At 40.4% G+C, this 25,058-nt stretch overlaps 1 protein-coding gene across 3 annotated transcripts in view; it reads right to left on the bottom strand.

The window, feature by feature from the left end:
* The window catches only part of GRIA3 (glutamate ionotropic receptor AMPA type subunit 3), a 154,318-nt gene that overhangs the window by 51,310 nt on the left and 77,950 nt on the right, over nucleotides 1–25,058 (bottom strand). For all 3 annotated transcript variants that reach the window (XR_010072599.1, XM_063346901.1, XM_063346900.1), the window contains exons 5-10: nucleotides 14,579–14,632; nucleotides 12,985–13,146; nucleotides 9,464–9,631; nucleotides 5,981–6,085; nucleotides 4,533–4,640; nucleotides 3,127–3,333 (exon numbers count right to left, since the gene is read on the bottom strand). Coding sequence is in view for 2 of the 3 variants with exons in the window: in XM_063346901.1 (XP_063202971.1) it covers nucleotides 3,127–3,333; nucleotides 4,533–4,640; nucleotides 5,981–6,085; nucleotides 9,464–9,631; nucleotides 12,985–13,146; nucleotides 14,579–14,632 (804 nt within the window). In the remaining variant the exon portion in view is untranslated. The remainder of the gene's footprint in view (nucleotides 1–3,126; nucleotides 3,334–4,532; nucleotides 4,641–5,980; nucleotides 6,086–9,463; nucleotides 9,632–12,984; nucleotides 13,147–14,578; nucleotides 14,633–25,058) is intronic.

The following is a 25,058-nucleotide window of genomic DNA, read 5'->3' as shown; positions in this document are numbered from 1 at the left end:
GAATATGCTGTATTTGACAAATGACTAGTCACTGTTTATCACTTGAGACAAGTGCAATCTAAAAGATTGCGTTTTCTGCCACAGCTCAGTTCAGCTGCTGGATAACTGGTACCAAAACCAATCAGGCCCCTTTTATCCCCCCATGCCTGTCTTCCATACATGCTAATAAAGGCATTTAAAATCTAGTCTCCCTCTTGTCTTCCCAAAATGGAATCCAGAGGAGCCAAATATGACAGTAATTTTGCAGACAAGGCTCGCAGGGGCATTAGGGGTAACGTACAGTTTTAGTTCCCTAATAGAGTTTTAAGCCCCTGAGAGATAAAGGAAAGTCAGCACATAAATGAGGCGCTTGCTCCAAATAATTAGCACTTCTAGAGCACTTTTCATCTTCAAAAGGCTTTGTGGGCATCCTCGTGAGTGTGCTACACAGCCACCTCTCAACAGATGGAGAAAGAGGCCAAGGGCATTTCACGATGTTTGCAAACAGGGCTGGGAAAGGGTCTGGAGGGCTGGTGAGGTTTGTACTGGGAGTTGAGGGGCTGTTTTCCCTGCTGGCAGGAAGCCAGGTGGGTTTCTGTGCTGCATGCCAGCTCGGAGGCTCAGCTCGGCAGGACGGGGAGCTGGCTCAGCAGCGCTGGGCTGTAAGCATTAACCTGGGTCTACACTCAAACCTCAAGGGACGCATCTGACCTTTGAATAATTGAGCGCTGCAGCAAAGAGGCTTCAGTAACTGAGCTCGCAGCGTGAGAAGAGGAGCTGTTGGGGGTCAGGGAGGGAAACATTCCTCAATTTTTCATTAATGTGAAAACACAGATGAAAACTGCTTCAGAATACAAAGGAACAGGCCTTTTTGCAGGGGAAAATGAACAACGGTGGGGTGGGAGTGTGGTTGTTTTAAGGTATGGTCCACGGTGCCTGCCAGGCTGGTTTTTGCTGGTGTGGAAAAGTCACAAGTACGGTCTGGTCATGGGGAAGTGGCAAGGGCTCAGTTTGATGGTAAGGAGGCAGAGGTCTCTGAGCTAGGCTCGTCCCAAAGGGTTGTGGAAAAGGCAGCTGCAGCCAACCTGTTTATCATGGAACGGTTTGGGTTGGAAAGAACCCTTAAAGGTCATCTAGTCCAACCCCCCTGCAAGGAGGAGGGGCATCTTCAACTAGATCCGGTTGCTCAGAGCCCCATCCAGCCTTGAATGTTTCCAGGGATTGGGCATCTACCACCTCTCTGGGCAACCTGGGCCAGTGTTTCACGACCCTCATTGTAAAAAATTTCTTCCTTATATCTAGTCTCAATCTACCCTCTTTGAGTTTAAAGCCATTACCCCCTGTCCTATCACAATGGGTCCTGCTTAGAAGTTTGTCTCCATCTTTCTTATAAGCCCTCTGCAGGTACTGGAAGGGGCTATAAGGTCTCCCTGGAGCCTTCTCTTCTCCAGGCTGAATAACCCCAACTCTCTCAGCCTGTCCTCACAGCAGAGGTGCTCCAGCCTTCTGATCATTTTGTATCCCTTTCCAGATGGATCTTGCATCGTACAGCAGCTGCACAGGCTAATCTTGGCTAAAGTCCCAAAGGCAGTGACCCATATCACACCTTTCCTCCTCTGGTGTAGACAGTCACCGTGCCCTGGCTGTTAGCAGCAATTTCAGGTTCTCTTTTGTCACACTTTTCACATATGGTATGATTATTTTTTTAAGTGAACAAACTGTTTCATTGCTTTTCACTTGCAAATATATCAAAAGGACCCAATTATGGCTAATACTCTTGATATTTCTTGAACCACACATAGGGAAACTGAGGGTTTAGGTTTCCACTGCAATGTGATTATGCTTGGAACTCAACTAAACCTTTGCTTCAGCGGTTCTCGATTTACTTGTTTTCTCTAAGAGACGTAGCACCAGTTTCCCAAATCACAAAAGATCTGCATAATGTCAAACCTCAAAGCAACGGGGAAGTGAAGACATAACCCAGGGGTCCAGACCCCTTTTTACTTTCTCTAATCAGTAGATTTCCCTCCGTCCCCTTGATACAATACTACAAAAACATTGTGGCTTATATAAAATATTTTGAAGTTGAATAGGCTAGCAAGTTTACAACAAGGTGACAGGACTGACTGCTCCAGAAAAAGAAAACTTCTGCAAATCTAGCAATTACTTTAAAAAGACTGATTCACTTGAAAAGAATTATCTCACCACAAATTTTCCCAAGGAAATTCTGAGGTGACTTTTAAGAATTACACTCAGCCGTGGAACAAAAGGAGGCAATGGAAATATTCGCTTCTGCTCAGATATTTTTAATAAAGGAAAGCTTGTTAAAAATAAACTGTAAAGAAGATTTGGGCGGAATCACAAATCATCTCATTAGCATTTGGGGGAAAAAAAGCAAAGATGAAATACCAGCTTGTAAAGTCTTTTCTGCAAAGCCAATTTTTTCCTCCTTCCATCTGGTTTATCTGTATTCCAAAATTCTAATTTTCAAAGAAGTTTCTAAAATGGCAATTCCGGACTGTTTTTGCTCTTACTAAACAAAGCAATGTACACCCAATATAGAAATACAAAGAGGAATGCAATGAATTAGACTTCTTTTTGGTGTGTCTGACAGTTGATTTTTAAAGCCAAACCTAGGTTTAAAAAGAAAAAAGACGTGGGTGATTTCACACCTGCACTGCTGCTTACCGTGAAAAGCAACCACGGGTCTAACTGAGTCTTTAGTCTCTGGTCAAACACAAACTGACATCAGTGATCCAACGAGGGCCAGCATCACAGGACCAGACCCTTAACGGGAGGGGAACCCTCCCAGCACTTAGAACGTTGGTAAAGAAAAAGGAGACACGGCAATGCAAAAGCAGCATATGAAGTGCAAACTGAAAATTCTGCTGTAGACAAGAATTTGAAATTTGCCCAATGTCACTTCTCAACATTTTGTGGACTCTGATTTGGAGAACCCCAGTAAAAAAGTGACACTTTCCTTTCCAATGAAACAATTAGAAAAGTAGACTATAAAAGTGGCACTACAAAGAAATACCTAGAATTTTAAAGGTGGTATTCAAACAGACGATCTTTATTTTGCAGTTTATTAACTTTGAGCATAACTTTTTATAAAGAACATTAAAATGAAGGTTAAGAGAAACTTACCCCATAGACCAGTTCACCCACCATGCCATTCCATATCTTAGTCTCAGGGTCCCTAGCTCCATATTTCCCATCTCCAACAATTGACAGTTTGTATTTTATTCCAACATGTTTTGCTATTTCAGAAGCTAAGTCTACACAATATCCTTCATATCTCTCATTCCCTTCTAGTTGTTCATGGTTTTTCTTATACATTACATATGGTGATTCCTTTGAAACAAAAGTAAAGATCAAAAGTCTATGAATGAAAAATACAGCTTTAAAACATACAAAATGACAGCTGCTATTATCCTTTATATTACTGGCAAGTATTTACAATATTTCCTGCTTTGGTACAGATATTAGAAAGACAGACTTTCGCAGTTTAAAAAACCTTGGCTAATCCTACATTAATGTATTCTACACATAGTAGAATCCTACACATAGTATTGATTTTATTCCTAGCATGGACCCATTGAAGACAACAGGACTATTCCACTTTAATGAAGTTACACTTTTGTTTGCAGGATTAAGCCTGATTAGACAGTCATATAGCATCATTGTAGTAATAATTCAGGTCTTAGTGCTTAAAGAACCAACACACCAAACACCTGTACCATCAAAATCATTTCCTAAGGCCCCAGTGGCCTAGAATGGGGCTCTGATGAAGGTATTTTCAAAGCAGCCTAAGTGAAGCTAGGCTAAAATCCTCAGCAGCAGCTTTTGTCACTAAATTCCCTTAGCCTTCTTGGAAAATTCTAGTTGAAATGCTGATTATATCTCACTAAATCCATAGGACTATAAAATACAATGCTTCACGAAATAGCATAAAATTGGCTCATGCTTAGTAGAACTGTAACAGGCATAAAAGTCACAAACAATACTGTACAGAGCACATCTGCTAGAGGCGTTGGGACTGACACAGGTGCTGCTGTTTATGAGACACAGGAAGAGCTTTACTCCTTTGGAATTGCACGGGTATAGGTCGCTTTTCACCCCGTGCTAGAGCAGTTCCAGTTCTCTACAGGCTTCATTGTGCCACCCTTACTCAGTCCACAGGGGTTGAGTTTACAGGAGCTGTACCTGAGTGAGGGGTGCAAGATTTGACCCTACAGCAGGAAGGCCAGATCCCGCAGTCATTACATACATGCATAATAACTTCACTTATGCGAGGCATTTGAATTCAAGTGTCTGAGAAGCAGCAAAGTGCAACGTTGAGCTCAGTGAGCTCCTCCTGTGAGTAAACTTATTGACACACAGAGACGTTTGCAGGGTCAAGCCCTCAGTACATCTATGGAAATTACTGAACTTTTCAGCCTCTTGAAGTCACATAGTGTCCAACATTTGCCTCCTGGAGAGGTGTCTAACACACCTCAGGAGCCACGCGCCTTGTTTCCTAAACACAAACACACTAAGAACATAAAACTTACCAAGATGGTAGTGACTACTATAGTTCTGTTCTCCACAGATGAAGTGTCATTAGAGGGCAGCTGATCTAATGCTGGCACAAATCTTTCATATTCGTTCCAATAACCAGCCTATAAAAATGGAGATTGTTACCTCATTACATACGTTTACAAGGTCTCTGGTGCATGAACTCGTAACAGGAACTGCCAAAACACTGGACTTTGTAACACTCATTCATGCAACATTTTTGCCATTAAAGGACTACATTAGCTTCAATTTAATTTCCTTAAAGAAACAACGTTCTCAAGCCCACCTGCAAATAAATACAAGCCAAATCTAAGTGACAATACATATTAAATTCTCCCTATCTAAATTCACGTCATCATCATGCCTGTGGAATAAATCCCCATGCATCCACAGCATAAGAACATACTATCGACAAGAAAATAAACTGCACAGCACTCTGACTAAAATTCTTTGACTTTATAATTTTTATCCATATTCTGCTGCAGTTCGGAGAATGAATGCAGTCCCTGCAGAGATGCCCGAGCTAGCTTTAGAGTAGCTGCACAGACATCGTTAGCAACGCAGGCACAGCAGCATTATCTTCAGTACGGGACACAAACCCCTCCGCGAGCACGAGGTGACTATTTGTCAGCTGGTTCGTGCTGACCTTTATGGTGCTGTGGCTACATTGCTATGCTATTACACTAGTTTGGTATTTCAGCACAACACAGAAGTAACACCTCTGCCTGCGCTGTAAACCTAGCTGAATGCCTGGGCCATGTTGGGGGTATGTTGTTATTAAATACGTGCAGAAGAGTGTAAGGAGTCTCAATGGTGAGTAAGCAGGTTAGGTACCTATTGCCAGGTGAAATCAGGGGGATTTACGTGCCTTGTCCATACAGACTCTTCTCTCGATACTCCTGAGATCCTGTCTACCTAATTAGTTTTGAAAATCTGCCCTAAATTTCTTTTATAACAGGGATCTAGGCAACTATCCCACTTAGAATCTATACTTTATTTAGGAGACAAGAGAGTAAGTGGCAAATCCTAATTAAAACCAAATTTTTTTTCTGTTAATTTCGGAAGGTTTCTAAAATACACTGGCTCCAGCTTCACTACAGCTCCAAGGCCCTGTTATGGAGAGGAAGGGAAAGAGGAATTCAGGAGATAGGGCTGAGCACAGGACCATGACAGCAGGCATTATGCTTGGCAGTGGAAAAGCTCCAGAAGGGCTTTAAGGGGTCGGAAGTTGACATGGAAACCAATGAAGATATTAAGCAGGGCGAGTGATTTGGTCCAGGAACAGAACAGAGCAAGATTCCTAGGACAGGGAAGAGAGTAAGAAGGTTGGGTTTCCTCAGGGCCCTGTTATTACAGTGCCTGTGTGGTATTTTTGAGTTTCATTAGTTTGTTGGAATAAACATTTGAGAAGATTTGAAATCAGGATGCATATCTTGAAACTCACCTTCCGTGATCCAGCGGCTTTCATTTCATACACATCAATTGTGTAATTTGTTCTCCGCCCATAGGTGTCAAACTGGATGTTCCCTGTCATTCCTTGAACTTGCACCTTAAGGGAATAAACAGAAAAAACATTTTAATAAAAGATTCACTTTATTTTTCCCTCCGTTACATTTTGCAGGAACCCACTAGCTCTAGCACAATTTTTATCTACAGAAGAGACTTGTGGCGCTTTTGACACAGCCGGTTATATTCTTCATAACAAACCAATCCCAATTCTCTCCGTTTCAGCTGTACATATTCTTTGTTAGTTAGTACTCAGCTGGTGACTCACTCCAGCAGAGTGAGCTGCATTTAAGTATACGTGAAATTAGCCCTGCACGTATGTTAAATGCAAGACAGACTGATTCTGCCATGCTTAGTCACACCGGGTTCACTGATACGGCATGGTGTATCAGCGAGGCACATGCAACAATTCAGTGCCATTAAACCCCTCGCAATACGGTATAGAGTCATTTGCGATATGGACCAGAATCCCATATCATTGCTCATTCCAGGAAGTGCTTTATTTTAAGATCAGTCCCAGTGTAGGAGAAAGGGATGAATGTCTTCTCTGAATGAGCAGAGACAATTGTCTCTGCTGCTTATGGAGTTTTGGTCTCAATCTGGATGGATGGGTGTACAGACGGTAAGTCATTATCATTACCTACTCACATGAATCATCTTAAGGGGAAGTATAAGGTACTTTGTTTCAAAGAAAAAATTCTTTCTTATTTCCCTGTATGAAAGGGTGAGATATTTCCATTTATCTCTTATCAACACTGACAAGCTGTCATCTCAGGAAGAAAGGGTAACAGTCTGAAACTTCAGTAGGGGTAAATTAGCTTTAATATTTAGCAAAATGCAGCAGAAGTTCCAGGAAGAGGTGATGGAACACTAGTCAAAGGGAAACTGTTCAGGGCTGGTGACTGATCTGCTATTTATGGTTTAGAGATGGTGCAATCAAACCTGTCATGGTGGCCAAGGCTACATAAAACAGCCAAAATTCCTTGGACTCCGCATCATCCAGTGAGCCAAATTCACACTGACATACAGGGAGCATGATGTTTTTAATCAGTAAGTGGATGTGAACCTTTCTTAAAATAGTTTATATCATTCAGGGGTGTGGAAGAACAAGTGAGTTATTCCTGCCTCCAATTTGGCTTTGAAAGCCAAACGTGCCCCTAAGAGGTCTTATCAACTGTGGATGGAGCTAATGTATTTGTAGGGTAGTTGACATATAACTTGCAGCCAGAGGTGAGCTGCTGTGCCTGCTTTTGGCGCTTGCTGGAAGCTGTCTGGCTACCTTAGCACAGCAGTGACTCTATGTCTCAGCAGAGCTTCATCCTGATGCGTATTGAGACATGAGCATTGGGCACTTGACACATTTTGACTTCAAATTTCTATCTTTGGTGGGAAAACTCAGCACTTTTCAAAATCTGGCTGCACCGAGGCAGGAAGACTCACCAGGACTCAGAACGCCTCTAGTAGCAGCGTGCGGAGGCAATCACAAATGGAGTGACTATTTATAACTGCCCAGATCTGCTCAGGTAAACTGTCTGCCACTGATCTGGTGTCTTAGAATCAGCTTTAGAAATACAGAGATCCACAGTTCTGAAGGCTGTAGGGAAGCAGACTCAGGTAATGCCTGTTTTTCCCTTTTGCCTGCAGAACGACTACAGTGTGGCACTGAACCTTCTGCTGGCACACGGTATTTCAAGGATGTCTTGGAAAAAATATTCTTATCTGAGTTGTTGCTACAGATTGGAGACGAAACGTTGTTAAATCAAAGTTTTTTCTCCTGAAGCAAAGATTCAATATCATTGTCTGAATAGAGGGAAGAGAGTGTGATGGACAGGACAGGGCCTGGAAGGCAGTGCGGGATGACCTTGGGTCACACTTGTTGGAGGTGTACATAAATCTCACTTAGATCACTTTGAATAGCTAAAACAATGCAAGGCAATCAGTTGAAAGTCAAACTACTGCATTTTTTGCCAATCGTGAGTTTGGCTTTGTATATCTTATGAATTATGTTCTTTAAATAAATTCTCCTGAATAAAGGAGCGTCCTGTAGCAGTGTTGGTTTTCTTCGTCAACACAAATACCTCGTATCTCATTCAGAGGAGTTTTATGTTTTGCTTGTAATTAAGTTCAAATGGACAGTACAAATTCTTTAACTGTTGTGAAGGCTGAATTTAATTAACTTCTCTTCAAAAGCGTGCAATGCTACATTAGTGAACGTGCAGTTAGGGCCTTTGTTAGGAAGTGACATAATGGCATAAAAAGAGCTCTGGCAATGTGTGACTGAACCATCTCTCTCACTCTTCAGAGTGATATAGGCTGATTATAACCTTCTATAGCTCTTTATAACCTTCTGATATAATCCTTCCAGTTTGGTAATTCAGAAAAAGGAGTAATTAAGCTAAGTGTATGAAGGCTGAGCTAGGATTTGTTTGTACCTAACTTGTTTATACCTAACATCTCACTCACTGAGGTCAGTGAACACTCTGATCGCACTCGCTCCAGTTCTATGCCTGCATTAATAGAATCGATTCCAAAAGGCTTGTTTTAGAGTTATTTAAGCCAGATCAAAAGCAGACCATATTCTTATCTCTTATATCTACAAAAACATTATCAAATTTTTACTGTTGCAACTTGCTTTAACACACACAGCAGTCTAAAAATAGTTAAAAATCAACAAAATTAGAGACATAAGTGAGGTAGGATCCCATGCAGTAACTTGTATTAGGGCTAAAAAAACAGGCCATGCAGAAGGTAACTTGTCTGAGTGCAAAGTTATGCCAGGAATCAGAACTGGTTTGAGGCTAAACTGTGCCAAGGTTCAGGCTGGTGCTGAAACCCAGCAGTACTGCGATGACCGACAACATTTTTTCCACTGCTTTAAACTGATCTGAGTTGACTTCTGACTGGCAAATTATCAACATTGCGTCACGTGCTTAAGTTCATAAATACACGTACCCCTGCAAGATTTATAATACGCATGCTGAGGACTCAGTCTCGTTCTGTTAGTCATATTTGCAGCCCCAGCCTGACTTCAGAAATGTCCAATACATGCTTGTTTGCAAAATGGCTCATGCTCACTCTCATGGGAAGCGTGGGTGTTGTGGGGGAGTCAGACTGTAGGCACTTTGCTGTGGACAATCAGGCTGTTGCTGCAGCAATGCCAGGGAGACGTGATTTTGGCCAAAGTTTTGAGACCTAATTTGTTATACCATGCCTACTACTGAATATATTTTAGCCACCCTTTAGAGTTTGTCATTAAGTTTGGTTTTGGTTTTTTTCTTTTTTTTTTTTTTCCTGAGGAGCTGTGGCTGTTTGTGTGAGTACAGAAACTCTGTGTGCAAGGAGCAGGATGCAAGTTCGGTCCCAGCAGAATTGCTGCTGTTGTGGAATATATGCATTCATTAGCTGGTATGTTTGCCCTTACCATTTTCAGCGCTCTTTCTATATCAATTCCTTGGCTCCATGGCACTGCAGGGTTAGCCAGGCAGTCTCCAGCACTACCTCTCCTGGAGACATCCACACGCTGTCTTCGGAGGTAACGGAAAGCCTCTGCTATGACTAGGACTGCATCGTGGGTCAGTGCAGACGTATACTAAAATTGATGCAAATAAAACATGGTGACAAATTGCAGTCTTAGAATTGCCCCAGGTTTATCAGGTCTAGTTCTTTGTTAAAATGCTCTTAGAAGAATAATGCTTGCAAGCCCTTTTACTTGCTCCCTGTCTTGCCGCAGGTGCTTTATGTTGTTTAACAATTCTATCTATTTCAATTAACAAATTAAAAATATTTTCATTTTGTATAGCATATAGCAGCAAAATAACAAAACCAGTTTATAGTTGCATAAGGTTTAAATTTAATTGGAAGCTTGCTCATCTAAGTGAGCTCACTATAAAAGTCTGCAATTCCATGCTGGCCCATACGGCTACCAATAGAAAAGAAGAGCTCATATTTGGTTTTTGCTTGGAGTGTTCTTTTTCTTTTTAACAAGATTGCCAAGACTGACAGTTTTGAATTAAAGTTAACATACATCATTTCTGTTTGGACCACAATCCTGATTAGGTAGCATCTGTGGCAAGGAACAGATCAGATTACTTTTCTTAGAAGACAGCTATACAAGCAAGTAATCACAAAATACACTTTAGGCATTACTTCCCCTTGGTAATTGCCCATCTGCCTTCTCTTACTCCACAGTAAATCTGAGGAGGGTGGCAAGCTTTGTGTAGCAGCAATTCTTCAACAAGCCCCCCCGACTCCTTAATTACTCGTTCATGTTGCTGTCAACTTCATTCCTTACTTGTCACATGTATCTGGTGACACTCCCCAATGCTATAAATTTAGTATCACCTACAAAATGTCATGGAGGTCGTTTTTTCACTTTTTTTTTCCACATTCATGTGTTGGTCTGAAAGTTCTTCTGTTCTAGAGTGGCCCAGGCTTTGCACATGACATCACTGGCCTTCACCGGCATTACAGCACACCTATAACTTCAAGGTCCGTGTACAGGAGACCATTTCAACATGTACACACTGGGAGCAATTACATGTGCTCAGTGTGTATGACCAGATTTCAAACCCCTGGTAACAGACCCTTCAGATTTCCACAGTGTGTGTATGAGAATGAAGAGAAGAAAAAAAGACCGTAAGGGGTATCTGTGTACGGGTGCACCTGCCCTTCTTTTGGCTGTCTGTGGGATACTAGAGCTCCTGGCTCCCGATGAACCTTACGCTGGAGCTCACGCCAGAAGACATGCTGCCTGGGCGTGAATTAGAAAGGCGGAAATCCAAGTTTCAACTGCACGTTCAGCTACCCTCTTTGTGGATAAGACTTACTAAATTCAGAAGTAGTTAATTCTATCTGGTAGGGCAGGATAGCACAATTGGTGGTCTGCATTTCTTAAAAATGTGTATTATCTTATTGCAAGCTCTTCAGTTTGATATAAAGCCTTAGGAAATCTGCACAGAATGAGGCGTGTCTGCATGTGCAGATCAAGAGAATCGTATCTGATAAAAAAAAAAGAGTACAAAGGTAGGATTGTGAAGAAGGTTATACAGTAGCCATTCTTACTGAGTTTTAAATGACAGCCGTTTCTAACCTCTTACCGCGTGTGTGGGGGGTGGCTCCTGCTCTGACTGTATCTAGGTACAGGTGCTCTTTTGATCCTGTCTGCCTTTACCTCTTTCTGTGATGCTTTGCAATGATCACCTTCTCCTCTTTTAGTAAGTTAACAAAGGTGATACGTTACTTTCCACAAAACAATATAGAATCAGATAGTAATTTTAAGGTATTTGTTCTTGTATTAAAAAAATCTTGTAATAGCTGTCCAATCTAGCACCACGTAAAACTTACATGCTGATAATTTTTTCAGCAGACTGCGTCAATTGTCAGTAACCTTAATGTAGTCCCTTCCAAGTCATGCCAAGAGAGCTATCTAATTTTCTACTTTATTTGAATTCTACTTATAAATGCATGAGCATGCAAAGAGAAAAAAGAGAGAGAGAAGGAAAAGGCTGATAAAATACAGAATAAATTAAACATCAGGGCTTTAATCTCTAGGCAATTTTATTTCCTAATCAAAAATATTGTACATCAATTTTAAAGTATGCTTTTTGTCTGATTGACAAATACTGTGCACATTTCTATAATGAGCGGTACATTTGTGGAAAGGTAATATAATCTTTGTGTTTGTACCATATACTTAAGATTATTTTTTAAGGATGGAGAATAATTTTTCCCTCAAGGTAAATTGCTTTCAAGTAGAATAAAATCTTCCCAGGTTAACTTTATATATTTCAGAGCTTTTAAGATTAGTTTGATACTTATCTTCACTTCTGCATCACTGCTAGGAAGCTTTAGAAAGCAGGTCTAAGTCCTAATCAACAGGGAACAATGCACTAATCCGAGTTTTGTGGGCCTCTGTTCGCCTCTCTTTGCTTCCTCTGAAATGCCAGCAAGGCTGTGGGATGGCATGGGATTAAGATAACTTTCCTTACCCAAAGAAATCACATGATCCCAGGGATGGAAGAGTATGTCTCCAAATGGCACTAGCTTTCTGGCAGTGGAACCGCATAACTGGTTGCTATTCTGTCCGTAGTCCTACACAGTGCCACCGCCTGCCCCGTGTCGCCCCGTACACTGTCTTAGACTAGATTTTTCCTTCCTAGTTAGTATTCTATGCTTCCCTGAATTTTGTCTTACTAATATCAAGACATTACATATGACTTTGATCACTGGACAGAGTATCCTTGACAGACTCCTCGACTGGACAGTGAATAGCATCCCCCTCTACTATAGAGATGCTGAGGCAGAAAAAAAACAAGAGGGAGATACTAACAGGTCATGAGTGTCCTAGTAGCAGCAGCCTTTAGTTAACCCGATCTGTGACAGTTTTGGAGAACCTGGGACTTTCATTCAAAAAAATTTGGAAGAATTTATTGGTTGCAGATGTAATATCCAAAGAGTTCAAGTAAAGTACAGTGGTGCAAAATACAGGGTTAGATTACAAGGGCAACTGTCAGCAGTGACTAGGAGGTGGCAGTGGCTCCTCAGTGAATGTACAGCAGCTTTATTTTGCACATGAAATTCTCTATTAGCAATAAAATGGACCGGTAACCCACGGTTTGCATCTAAAACCTAACCTAACTATCCCCCACCCCCACCCCAAGACTAACTCAAGAAGTTCAAGTTAAAAGCTTTTACATCCACTGCACAATGACGGGATTTGCAAGACCAAGCCTTTGCCTCTGAGGAACTCCCACCACGGTGGGCACTTGTGTCCAGTTAGCAGCCTCTGCCTCCTTCTCTCTTCTGGAAGGGCAGTGAATGGGGCAAGATATTCTAATCAGGAATCTGTATCATACATATGCACACATCTGAGGTCAAAAAAACCCAAGTACTTGTTAAAAGCAACTCATATAGTCTCCATCACTGTCAGGGTAAAATAAATACCTTCAATGGTGAGTTTTTGGCTTCAGGGAATTCCCTTTCATCGAGTCTCACCCAGCGTTGTAGAAACTGTTGAACCATTGGGTTTTCATTATTAACAATCTGGAATCCAGTAACATTGGCACCTCCATGCATTACTCTCTCCAGAACAATGTCTGTGAAACCCTGCGAGGACACACATAGAAAACGAGAATGACTGCCATCCAAAGTCCTTTTTCTTTGGCTCAGTTTTACCTGCTGCAAGCATGGCACAGAAGGAGCGGATTGGTTTCCCTCTTGTTAGCTGAAAATATTCTACCAAGGAGACGATTACTATCACAACTGGGATTGCGATAGCAGCATAGTATAGAATTTAAAGTGTCTTCTTGTTCAGACCTTGGTGATGGAAAACTGCCCTGCTGTGTTGTGGCAATGTGGTATGTAATATTCACTGGTCAGAAAGAAAATAGTGGGGAAATGTGAAGTACTATTTCCTCTTTTCTCCTCATCATGGCGAAAACTGGTCAAAGAGTTCAATCCCTTTGGTACAGCAAAGTGCACACCTCTTGCTAGGCAGTTCTCTGTCACAGCATTACTCGAAAACATAACGGTACGATTCTCTCCCACTCTGTTGTTATTTATACTTGAGGCAGTAAATTGATGTCTTTTTGATTAGTATGACTTGATTGCAGTCATGTTTATCTGAATGTCAATGGTTACACATGCTAAAAGGCAACCCAGAATAAGAACCCCTGTATTTCTATGCACACGCTAATCAGTGAGATCATGACTGGTTCTTATAATGCAAAATGACACATTTGAAAGTCATACAGTACTTATACCAAATAAGGATATTTTAAAATTTGTCTTTTCTGTTTTAATCACACCAACGCATGGATACAGAGAATCTTCTACTAAGTGGGATGCTAACTTGAAAATGTGAGTTTTGGAAAAACATTTTTCCACTGATAGTAGAGACACAGAACCCAAAAATTAGTCTTGCTGCAGGATCAATTACAATATAACACTTTTTCTAAGGAACTTTAGCAGATGGTATTTCAAAGGCATCATAAACATCCCTGAAAGTCAATTCTAGAAGCTATAGGAAGCTCTGATATAGACAAAAATGTACCATCTTGTTGTGGTGGGTCAACACGTACGCAGGCACCACCCTACCTTCTGAAATACAAAAGAACAGCTAAACAGCCTGGCTGGTTTACTTGATGGAATTGTTCTAATTTGCAGGTTTTTACCACTTATTTTACACAGAAATATGCTAAAATTATTTTTCTTGGAGTGCTTAAATTTCAAATATGTTACACAGAATATTATGGTTATCAAGTGTCTTATTTATAAGGATACAAATTAGTGGAAAACCTATAATTAAATTAGTATTTTAAAATTAGTAGAGGATAGGAGATTCTTAGACAAAAGAAAGACCATAATTGAGTACAAATGACTGTAACATACCAGTTCTAGTATTTACTAAAGTAATTTCTCAAAATCCAAGAACTCATCCATGTATTTCCTCTTTTTCTGATTAAAGTTGCCACAAACTGAGCAGAATACATTACCTTCTAAACCTTAGCTAATACTTGTAATGAAGAAAAGTTCTTACCAGGTTAGCTAACATGTAGTGATAGCCTCTAGAATGTTTGCCGAGGATTACAACCTGCATGAGGAAAAGAATTACATATTATTCAGTTGTAAAAGGATGACTCTTAACTAGTGGAAAACAGCAGAGAATGAACACTTTGGTATGCCCAACCTGTGGGCAGCATGAGTATTACAGACCTGGGGCTTTACAGACACAGTGCAGTCATTTGCGTTTTAAAAACACACAGGCAGAGTACGAAGAAGAGTAACTCACAAGGCTGGGAAGACTCCGCTTGTGGAGATGACCTTACCTGGCAAACCCCACCCTTGTGATCAGTGTCTCCCCTGCTGACCAGGTTAATTTTAGTTATCAGTTCAAGTATTTCTGCTCTGAAAGGAGGTAAAACTATATCTACCCACTTAGTAAACTCCTGCTTGCTTTGTTCCTTGTTTGTGGACTGTATGAGAGGCAGGTTCATTAAACAGTACCAGCACAGCCAGGCTTGGCAGGCTCCAGGTCATACTGGGGGTTTCCTGCCATGAGAACCCTGGCCAAGCCTTGTCATACACGAAGGCTTGAAGTTCAATTCCTAAAATGATAAGCAGTGACCTTCATTGCCCTTTGACAGCTTTCAAAAGGCCTGAAAACTTTTCGTTTCGGGTGCATCTAAAAGGACACATCTGACCTTACACGTTTCATCAAAACTTATACTAAATGTGATGTTGCACATTCCACTAAACCAACATCTCCTGCCCTCTCTGACCCGACTTGGGCATCTCTCTGTACAAATGGAGTCATTAAATGGAAGCGCTAAGAGACAAAAAAGCAGCAGGATGAACCGAGCAACTGGATTCTGCAAGGGTGACAGAGAAGAGTGGAGGCAGCACCATCTGACAAGCCTGAATTCTGCCATCCTCTGGGCTCATCCCCACTCCAGTAATACTGTGCTTTTGCAGAAAGGACGAAAAACCAGTTTCCATATGTACGCAGCTGTCTGCCGGCTCACCAGCAATACCTCTTGTGCAAGATTATGCCACTGCACTTAGCACTGTTCCCTTGCCTTCAGATTATAATCTCAGTAACAGCCATCCAGTCCCACAGCCATCAGGTGGAACGGTGTCCATCAGTAAGAATTTAATTAATAATTGTGGTGAGTACATGTGTGTCAGGACAGAATCAAACTTACCCAGACGTGCTGGGTGAAACTAATAAAAGCTAAAAATAGCAAACATAACGCTGGCGATATGCCACAGGTGTATCACTGACTATACCCTATAGGCAGCTCAAGTGAACAGATGATGCTTTTTGATGGAGAATCATCTGAAAATCTATACTTACTATACTAACGTTCTTCTCCATGGTCACAGCTAAGCGCTCCATATGCCATACTCTAAAAGACATCTTTTCAACATGACCACTTACGTACATCTTTGCTAAAAACAGATGACATTTGAGTCATTGACTTTAGATATACTGCTGAGCCTGTTAAAGTTCTTGATTAAATTATTAAGTTCCCAATTGCCTCTTTGGGTTGTCTTGTCCTTAATACATGCCATTTCTTTTAAATTCACGTTTAATTCTGTAGGAATTTGCATACTTCCAGCAGTCTGAAAATAAATTGCTGTTCAGGTCCTCTTGAGAACTGTATGTACACTCTGTTGGTAGAAAGCATCTGCTTTCCTACACTCACATTTGTTTTCTACGGAAATGTGCAGGCTTCCTTCAGATCATCTGGTGTGCATGCTATTTGCATACTGAATTCTCTGTATGTTTTAATTTCACCTTAAAGGCAGCGATTTACTTTTGAAAGGTTAGAGACAAAGCACTTATTTAACAACAACAATACCCTTTGTCCTTGTAACCTTAACAACAAATAAGAAAGCTTTTTCATTTCTGTCCAGAAATGTGTCTATTTAAGAGAAAAATACCACGACAGACGAAGTCAGAGGCTGTAAGAAAAACACGCATGGAGCTGCTACAGGCATCAGGAGCAATACTGCAAATAGGAAATGTACGACTCATTAGCATAGATCAGACTCAACCTCCCATCTCATCTGTTGTCATGTCTCCAACATGACCAGAAAGAATTCGGTTTAGTCCCTTAGAGAGGTCCAACGTACTACAGCCAAGCTTTAATTCATAAAGCGTCTTTCAGAAGTGACCCGCCAGTATTTCTACTCACTATCAACCACATTAGTTCACAATTATTTAACTGGATCTTAACGATGTTTTTAAAATTCACAACACATGCTGTCCTAAATCTTAACAAGCACAACTCTCCTCCTCCCTCACTTTCCACCCTCTACCGACTGTCCAGCATCTTGAATGGAGCTGCTGGATTAGCGAGCCCAGCAGCAACAATCACAGACATCAGTGGGACTCCCAGGGGAGCGAAGGGATGGATAAAGCTTTTTTATGAAGAAGGAAAACAGGAGTATAACAAATAAATCTCATCAACTGCTTATATATTGTGAAGCTTATATAGAAAGTGGGATATTGAATAGTGGTGGTGAATAGAAAGCCAGGATTACAGGACAAGGATTTCACAGAGCTACATGTCTTTGGTAAGTTTCACTTCTGAGACTTAATATTGCTTTCACCTTGACTGAAAGAAAAGCTTATAAGATTTTATACTGAACAAAGGAGGAGGGAAAAAAATGGCTGGAAACTATCATGAATAATTCAGACTTCTGATCCCATATAATTCTTGCCTTGTAGATAAAAGATCATAATGTCAGGTTTGATATAGAATCAAATAAAGTTTGTATTTTTAATTAACTCTTCGGATATTTCCAATTAATTAAGAGAAAATCTAGAGAGAACATAATTAAAATGTATCTGATTTTAAAATAAAAGTCAAATCTGCGGGCGAGCATCAGGTTTACTGGAAGTACAGACTTATATGCTGGATTTGAGAAATTAAGTCAGCATTGCCAATTTTAGTTTTTCATTTGCCTGGGGAAGTTATTTTTTGAATAAAGATAAAGACAACTTGGTTTCCACTGCATCAGTCATCATGATAATAAATAGGCAACTATAATTTTTTGCCTTAGCTTTTACATTTTTCTTACGGTTTTGGAAGATAGCATTATAGAGATTTAACCGGCTAATACTAAACTGGTATGGAGCATCGCGATATTTATAAAGCAATAATGATGATTCTCTCATGATGCAGTTCAAAGGCTACACAACACCTAAGAGGAAGGACAGTGATGAGGAAGCAAAATGACTTTAATACTAACCTCACAATTACTCCATCAGCTTCTGACTTATTGCCCACTCAAATTACAACCACAGCTAGTACCTACTCTAGAACATGGACCTGGGTTTTTGGCCATCAAAATTAAATATTGGCGTTAAGCATGGAGGGAACGTTATGAGGAGGCTGGTCAACTCTTAGATGAAAGCCAAAACGGCAGGGAAGCTGTTTTAAAGAGTAAGGATGGAGACAGATCCAGTAGTTTCACTGGAATATTTCTCCACTTCAGCAGCCTGTTAAAGTACTGCAGCACAACCACCTGGTGTATCAAACACTCCTCCTAATTTGGTATCACCTGCCAACTTGCTGAGAGCGCACTCCATCCCATAACCGTCAGATCATTAATAGAGAGGTTAAACAGTAACCGCCCCAGTACCCTTAGGGTACTCCACATAGTAACTAGCCTCCAGCTGGCCTTTGTGTTGCTGATCACAACCCTCTATGCCCAGCAGTTTGGTCACTTTTAAATCCACCCCATTGCCTCTGTAGGCTTTGATTTCAAAGACTCATTGAAAAATACAAGCTAAGAGTATATGCTTCCACCTCTGCCTAGAGAAGAAGCTATAACAATTTTGGCAGCAGTGAAAAGAAAACTACCATGTCCAACTAATACCTGTTTGGAGCTCATCTTCCCTTCATTTGAATCCATTGCCATCTGGTCAGTTTAGTCTGTTTAATCAAAGTTATTTATCATCCTTTATTTACAAATGAAAAAAGAAAGAAAAAAATCAGATCACAAAAGTACAGACTACCTCATCTACAGCTCAAAACCCTGCTATTTTATGAGTCCATTAGTTCTTTCCATAACATAAAATACTGATGCTGACAGGCAGGATTGCCACAAAGAAGGTCTAAAGATTTTTACTGTGCTTTTCATACCTGACAAATGGCAGAAATATGCCACTTAAATGGAATGACAGGCAGAGATCTCACCTGCTGTAATGTGTCTTTCCGTTTTGGCCATGTCTGGGAACAATGAGACAGCTCAACTCTAGAACTCTCTTTCCTAGGTTTTAAAAAGACAGCAGGAAAAATGAGATTTCCTATAAGCTCAGAGTAAAAAAGGATTTTGTTCTTTGCTGAGGTTTTTCATGCATTAATTTGGGTTCCACTTATGCAAAAAGTCCACATTTAACTTCAAGCATTTCTACCAATTTTTAAGTATATGTGTAAGTTTCTGAGGACAGGAGAGCTCAGATACCTCCAGTTGAGCAGTAATGTGCCTTCACACCTTGCTACAGAAATACAGTTATGACACCTTTGCCTTCAAAGCAGTGTGCAAATGCCAGAAGTGACGGCATGATCCTTTTCAGCAGCAAACAAGCAAAAGAGATAAATGGACTCAGGTCTAAAACCATTTCAACAGCATTGTCAGGATCAGCTATCAGTGTTGACTGCACTTTGTGGGAACAGCAGGGATAACAAGCCCTTGCTACCTCAAGCATGGCAACAACTGTCTGGCAAGCTTAAATTGTTGTGGAGCACACTGTCTTCTCTAATGGGTATCAGGTCAGGTGTCTTCCAGTTTCTATCCCTATTGACAGTATTTCTATTCTGAGGATGGAGTTACTTAAAGGTTATCTCAGATCTGGGCAGCTCCTACCTGATACTGGATTGCATGACTGAAAAGTAGTGCCCTGTGATGCAGCACCCTACTGAACCAGTGGCACCGCCTAATTTGGTCTTCAGGGTGCACTTAAGAAAGGGGAGGAAGAGAGCATCAGGGTGACAGTCCAATTAGTTCAATAAAAGCTGAAGTGAGGCCCAAAAAGTTCTTGTCAGTATGTTAGCATGTCAGTACGTCAGCAAGGACGTTTAGCTTATCTTAAGTGGCATCTGCAATGTAATGCATCTCAGCTCTGTTTCTACCGCTCAAGAAAATGAGAAACTAAAGAAGCCCTTCACCTGGAAGAGAGTCCTCTCCCTGGCCTCCATCTCCTCCTGTAGACCCTTGCTGCAGTGGGGCAGCTGCCCATGGGGCTTATGGCCACAGCACTTCAGTTGTCTGGGGTCAGTGCACTGCTAACAGCAATGCCGTTACCTTCTACAGCGTTACCATGTGGGCAAAGGCACAATAGCGTCTGACAGCCACACATAATCATTCCTCACTATGTTTACTCTGTACAGGTCACCCCCTGTCATGTAAATTTTCCAGATAGGAGTAGGATAAATAGGAGGAGAACAGAAAATAAAAGCTCTCCTGAAATGTGAACGGGATTTTCCTCATCTAAGCAGATGCCATAGTAAAAATGAGATCCCTTGTAACCTCAGTAGATCCATTTTACTGTAAGATTGCCGTGCCCACTCCCCTGTTTTCCAATACACACATGCTCCAGCAGAGAGAGCGAGTTCCCTTTGAGGATTATAAACACTAGATAAGGCTAGATCTTCCCTGAGTAAATTTGAAAAAAATAGCTTTTTTGGTGTCATGATTTTGTCTCTTTCTATCACACCAACACCACCAGCACCAACATATGAGGTTCCAAAGGAACTCCAATCCTGCAGTGGCAAAAGGTATGTCACAGCTGGTGGTAGTCTGTCACACCCAAACAAGTGATACTTGTCCTGCCTTTAATTCCATGGAAATAAAGCCATTTCCGTGTTTGGTAAAAGTGGCTTCCCTCACACAAAGGGTCAAAACCTCATGATTGTAACTGCAGTGCAAACCCAGGGAATGCGATTCATTTCTTCACTTAGTATTAATGGGATGGGAATCTCGCCACCAGGGATTGTGATGCTGTAAAATATGCGGTAAACAATGACTTCATTTGTATGAAGAATGAATACTACATTAAATTTGAATTAAATATTAAATGAAGAATTACTTAAATATTAAGATGAAGATTCTACACACGTATTATTTGTTGCAGACAAAAATAATTGGATATATAGTTGAGATTAATTCATCCACCATTTTGGAGGCTTCATGTCCTTTAGGGAATGTCATAAATCCATACACAGTCCCAATTGCTGTATTTTGTATTTTTGTGCAGTATATGAACCTAAGAATTTTACATCCATGCAACTGCCACCTTGTATGTTTGTGACTACACCTCATAACCAAAATCTTACTTTCCTCTATAGCAGAGTATCAAGATCATTTGTTTTGGCTTATAAAACACTCTTCAAACAGCTTCTGGCTCTTCCACAATATGTCTCTCATAGGAGATAATTTCCTAGGGAATAGGAGTCTCCTAGAAGAAGGGAACAAAAATGTGCATGGTGGAATGGGATGCCTCTGAAGCATTTTATTGAAGTTTTTTGCTTTCTGGTCCCCTTCTTGTGCCCTTCTCTCCCTTGCCTCTTTCCTTGATGACAGCCACATCAAGAGTGAAATTTTACTTTCAGGCCATCTCCAGATAGATGATGGTTGTGCATGTTGGTCCTTGGAGGATAATTAAATGCAGCATCTGAAAGTTGTATTGTACTTCATTCTCCCTCCATATGGCTAAACTTTGTTTTCCCAGAACAAATCTGACATTTGCTGATTGAAGATTGTGTGGTGGAATATGCATTTAATTTGTGCGTAAAAGGTTACATTAGAAATTACTTCGGAAAAAAATTACAAACTGCAGCACAGGTTCTGAGGGCATCATACTTTCTCCTGATTTCTTTCAGTGTGATGAAAAAGTTTTCTGTGAATTTTCTGTGCCCTGAAACAGTTTTCCTGAATTCATTTTCCTTGGTGTGACTTAGCAATATTGTCAGATTAACTAATCTGTTGGCACAGTTATTGTTAAAGGACATACTCTACTGCAAAACAACAGACCCTGGAGGACACTGAGATGACGAGTTTTATGATCCCTGGTAATTGACATTCATAATCACAATTATTTACTCTTTAAAGTGAATAAAAATCATTAAATAAACTTGTCTTTATATGAAACCCTCTTCTTTGATTAGACAGATGAGAACAGTGCTACAGCTCTCAGGAATGCATCTCTCTTCACAAGTCACGTCCTTCAGCACAAAGACCTTCATGTCAGAATCAATCAAAACTTAAGCTATCCTTCATCACTTGCAGCTATTCCACTAAAACCAAGATCAGATATGGGGGGTTGTTACAATCATAACAAAAATTCTTTGTAGCGTATGAAAGGGACACTCAAAATTGCTGAGACCTTTGCCCCTTATTTTGCCAAGATAATCTGAAGAGGAGATACTTGTTCCCAGAGAGCTTCCTTGAAGAGATTTATGTGTTGGAAAATTGTAATTAGTGAATTCTTTAGCTTCTTGGGTGAGAATAAGAAAGTAAAAATACAGTTGTGTTGTGGAGGAATTTTTACAGTTGTATTTACGGGAAGCACATGACTTAATTAAATATATTACTCTGCAGCAGTAATTTCCACACATAGGTCATTTTAGGAAGGAGGCCATATTTTAATTGTCTACACAGTTCTAGTATATTCTTTTGAGAAAGATCCTCCCTTGAAAAATGTTCATAATGGAGTGATTTTACATCCAAGGTAATTTCATACAGATTCCAGTGCTTTCTCAAGTCTCTGTGAAATCTTAAGTTCCAAACTCACCTGCAATTTCACAGAGACTTCAGGTCTCATAAAAAACAACTGAAAAACAAATGTGTAGATGAAATTTCAAATCACAGTAAGCTTTCTGTGTTGAGTGTCAGAATTGCTTTAATTCGACGCTGACAAACCAGCTATGCTACGGTACTCTCCCCATTGGTTTCATCTTCTACATCTGCTGGCTCAGCGTTCTGTCTTCCTCCCTCTTTCTGGGCTACAACCCTTCTCCGGTCAGACACTACCAGAAGGTCGGCAACCATGATGTCAAGGGATTTGGGTTATGTTCTCTGATCTGACAGAATTTTTTGGTACAATGTTCAACCATTACTTGGGTCTCAAGCTTTTCAATACACTGTTGTCATCAAAGTTTGAATTACTTTTTAGAAGACAACTGATTTGGTAGTGCATTTGGGACTCTGCAACTTCTGTTTCTCTACATGAATCTTCCAAAGTGTTCAGGGAAACTGAAATCATAGTAGGTACACAAAGAAAGATTCTTGCTGTATTCTGTCTTCCTACTGCTTCTGATAAATTCTGAAATATTAATCTATCTTGTATCTCACCCCATCAAAGGCCACTCCTGTTCATCAGTCAAGGCCCTGTGGAAATACATCTTACGCTGCTTAAGCCTAAGTTCACCACCTCTGAGAAGAGACATGAGGTTTTGCTAACCCGAGAACAAATAGGTACTGCTGCTATCTCTGCTCCAATACTCTAGAGAGCCCAAAATAATAGGAATTTATGTTAACCGCTCAGATGGGTAAGCTTCTTAGTAACCATCACATGCTTTTCACTGACACACCAGTACCTTTTCAAAAGGCACTGGTATTTCTTAGTCAATTCTTAGCTCAGAAAAGTTGAGCAAACAAGAGCACCTGGCTGTACCGCTAGACTTGACTGCCTTTCCCTAGTAACATTCACAGTTAAATTTCCTTCAGTCTACAACGCAACCAGCTCCTATCCCACGTAAGATGGTCCCATCACAGTAACATCCTCATTTCCAGCTTCACATACGCTCTCTTTACTTACGCTACCTCTTTGCTTCTTGGCAGTTGTGGATGCTCTCACTGTAGAATCTACGAGTCCACATCGGGTATATCAAAATCAGCCCTATCAAAACTGACTTCCAGACTAGAAACCTTCACTAAGTTTCAAAACGCCTGAAGTCACTTTCACAAAGACTATTAATAATAGTAATCTTACATTTATTCTTACTTTCCAAACCTTATGAAGGAATCACAAATGCTTCAGCACTCTCGGCACATCACTAACAAGCAGTTCTTTAGTGATATTTGCATCATGTGCCTAATCCCTGTGACACAGGAGATGATATCTAACTGTCCTTTTCGGCTTTCAATACAGTGAAAATGTGTGTTGAACATTCTTAAGAGTACACTCTCTTGCAACCACAAATAAACATAAACAATGCTCATTTCTTCTTCTCATATCCCACAAGGAAAATGAAACTCCTTCAGTCTTAGCTGCTCAAAATATAAAAGGATGTATATCTGTCAGGGGAAGAGAGGAAGAAATTAGGTAAACTGAGGCACACACTTTTCATTTTAAAAATACATAAATTTCCTATTTTGTCCACACCTCCCATCAGCATGTCAGAGTAAAATCTCACTATTACTCCCTGGAATTAAACAAGAGTCCTTGGAAACAGAATTCTGCTTATATAAACCATTACTGCATGTCAGGATCACTTCAAACTATTATTTGGATATAACCCAGAAGTGTCGCAGTAATTCAGTCCCAGTGCTCACATGAGAATCTTTTGGAAGGGGTTTTGTACTGCACAGCGCTGCCTTCAAGCAGACCAAAAAATACTGAATAGTAGCCATTCTTTTTTTTTTTCTTTTGAGCTCTCCTTTTCCTTTTTAAATGCCCTATGAAATTAAGAAAAAAAAATAAAAACCAGTGCAACCTATTCTAGGAAAAACAATGTTACTTTTTCTTATACCTTTTATTATAAATGGAATTTTACTGTGACTAGAATTGCATTCAATTTGCTCTTTCAATGCTTTGAGAGTCTGAGAGGTTTATTCTGCTTTGCTGCAAACAGCGTTCTGCAGTATTCCCCATATAACTTGGTGCGTAAACCACGAACCAAAAGAGATTGCAAAGAGTTAATTTATTTTTACTAGACTTAGTCTATGCAGCAGGGGAGGCCATTTTACTCATACGAGGTAATAAAGTTACAGCAATATTTTTCCTTTCTGATTCTTTACATGCATTCTCCCAGGACAGAAGATACTCAGGGTATTTTTAAGGGTCTATGTATATTGTTGATAATTTTATTCATTAGATGATTTAGAAGAAACAGTAGTACATATGCCATTATACCGACACATGCATGCCCGTGATGTGACGCAAAAAAATTTAATTTAGTAACATGGGCTTTTTTTAAGCCTGGGAACATTAACTTCCTCTGAAATTGTTATGCTGTTTTCCATATTACTGGTTGAATACTGTGGGATGAGTTTATATTTGAGGTTTAGTTGATGACTTATAGGGCCTAAAATTCTACCCCTTATAGCTTTAATCTGCTCCAGGGAGGCTGGTGGAATTGCACGGGTATGAAGGTGGGATAAGAGATAGGAATCATGTATGAATGTATAATTACCAGCAGTGAGTGATTTGCACTGGGATGGATCTTTGCCATATTATGGCCTGATCCAGATTCATCTGTAGCCCAGAGCAAATGCACCATAGC

The sequence above is a fragment of the Chroicocephalus ridibundus genome, chromosome 9 (genome assembly GCF_963924245.1).
Source record: "Chroicocephalus ridibundus chromosome 9, bChrRid1.1, whole genome shotgun sequence".
NCBI lineage: Eukaryota > Metazoa > Chordata > Aves > Charadriiformes > Laridae > Chroicocephalus > Chroicocephalus ridibundus.
Note: the sequence above shows the minus strand (reverse complement) of the source record. Positions and strands in the feature narration are given on the sequence as shown.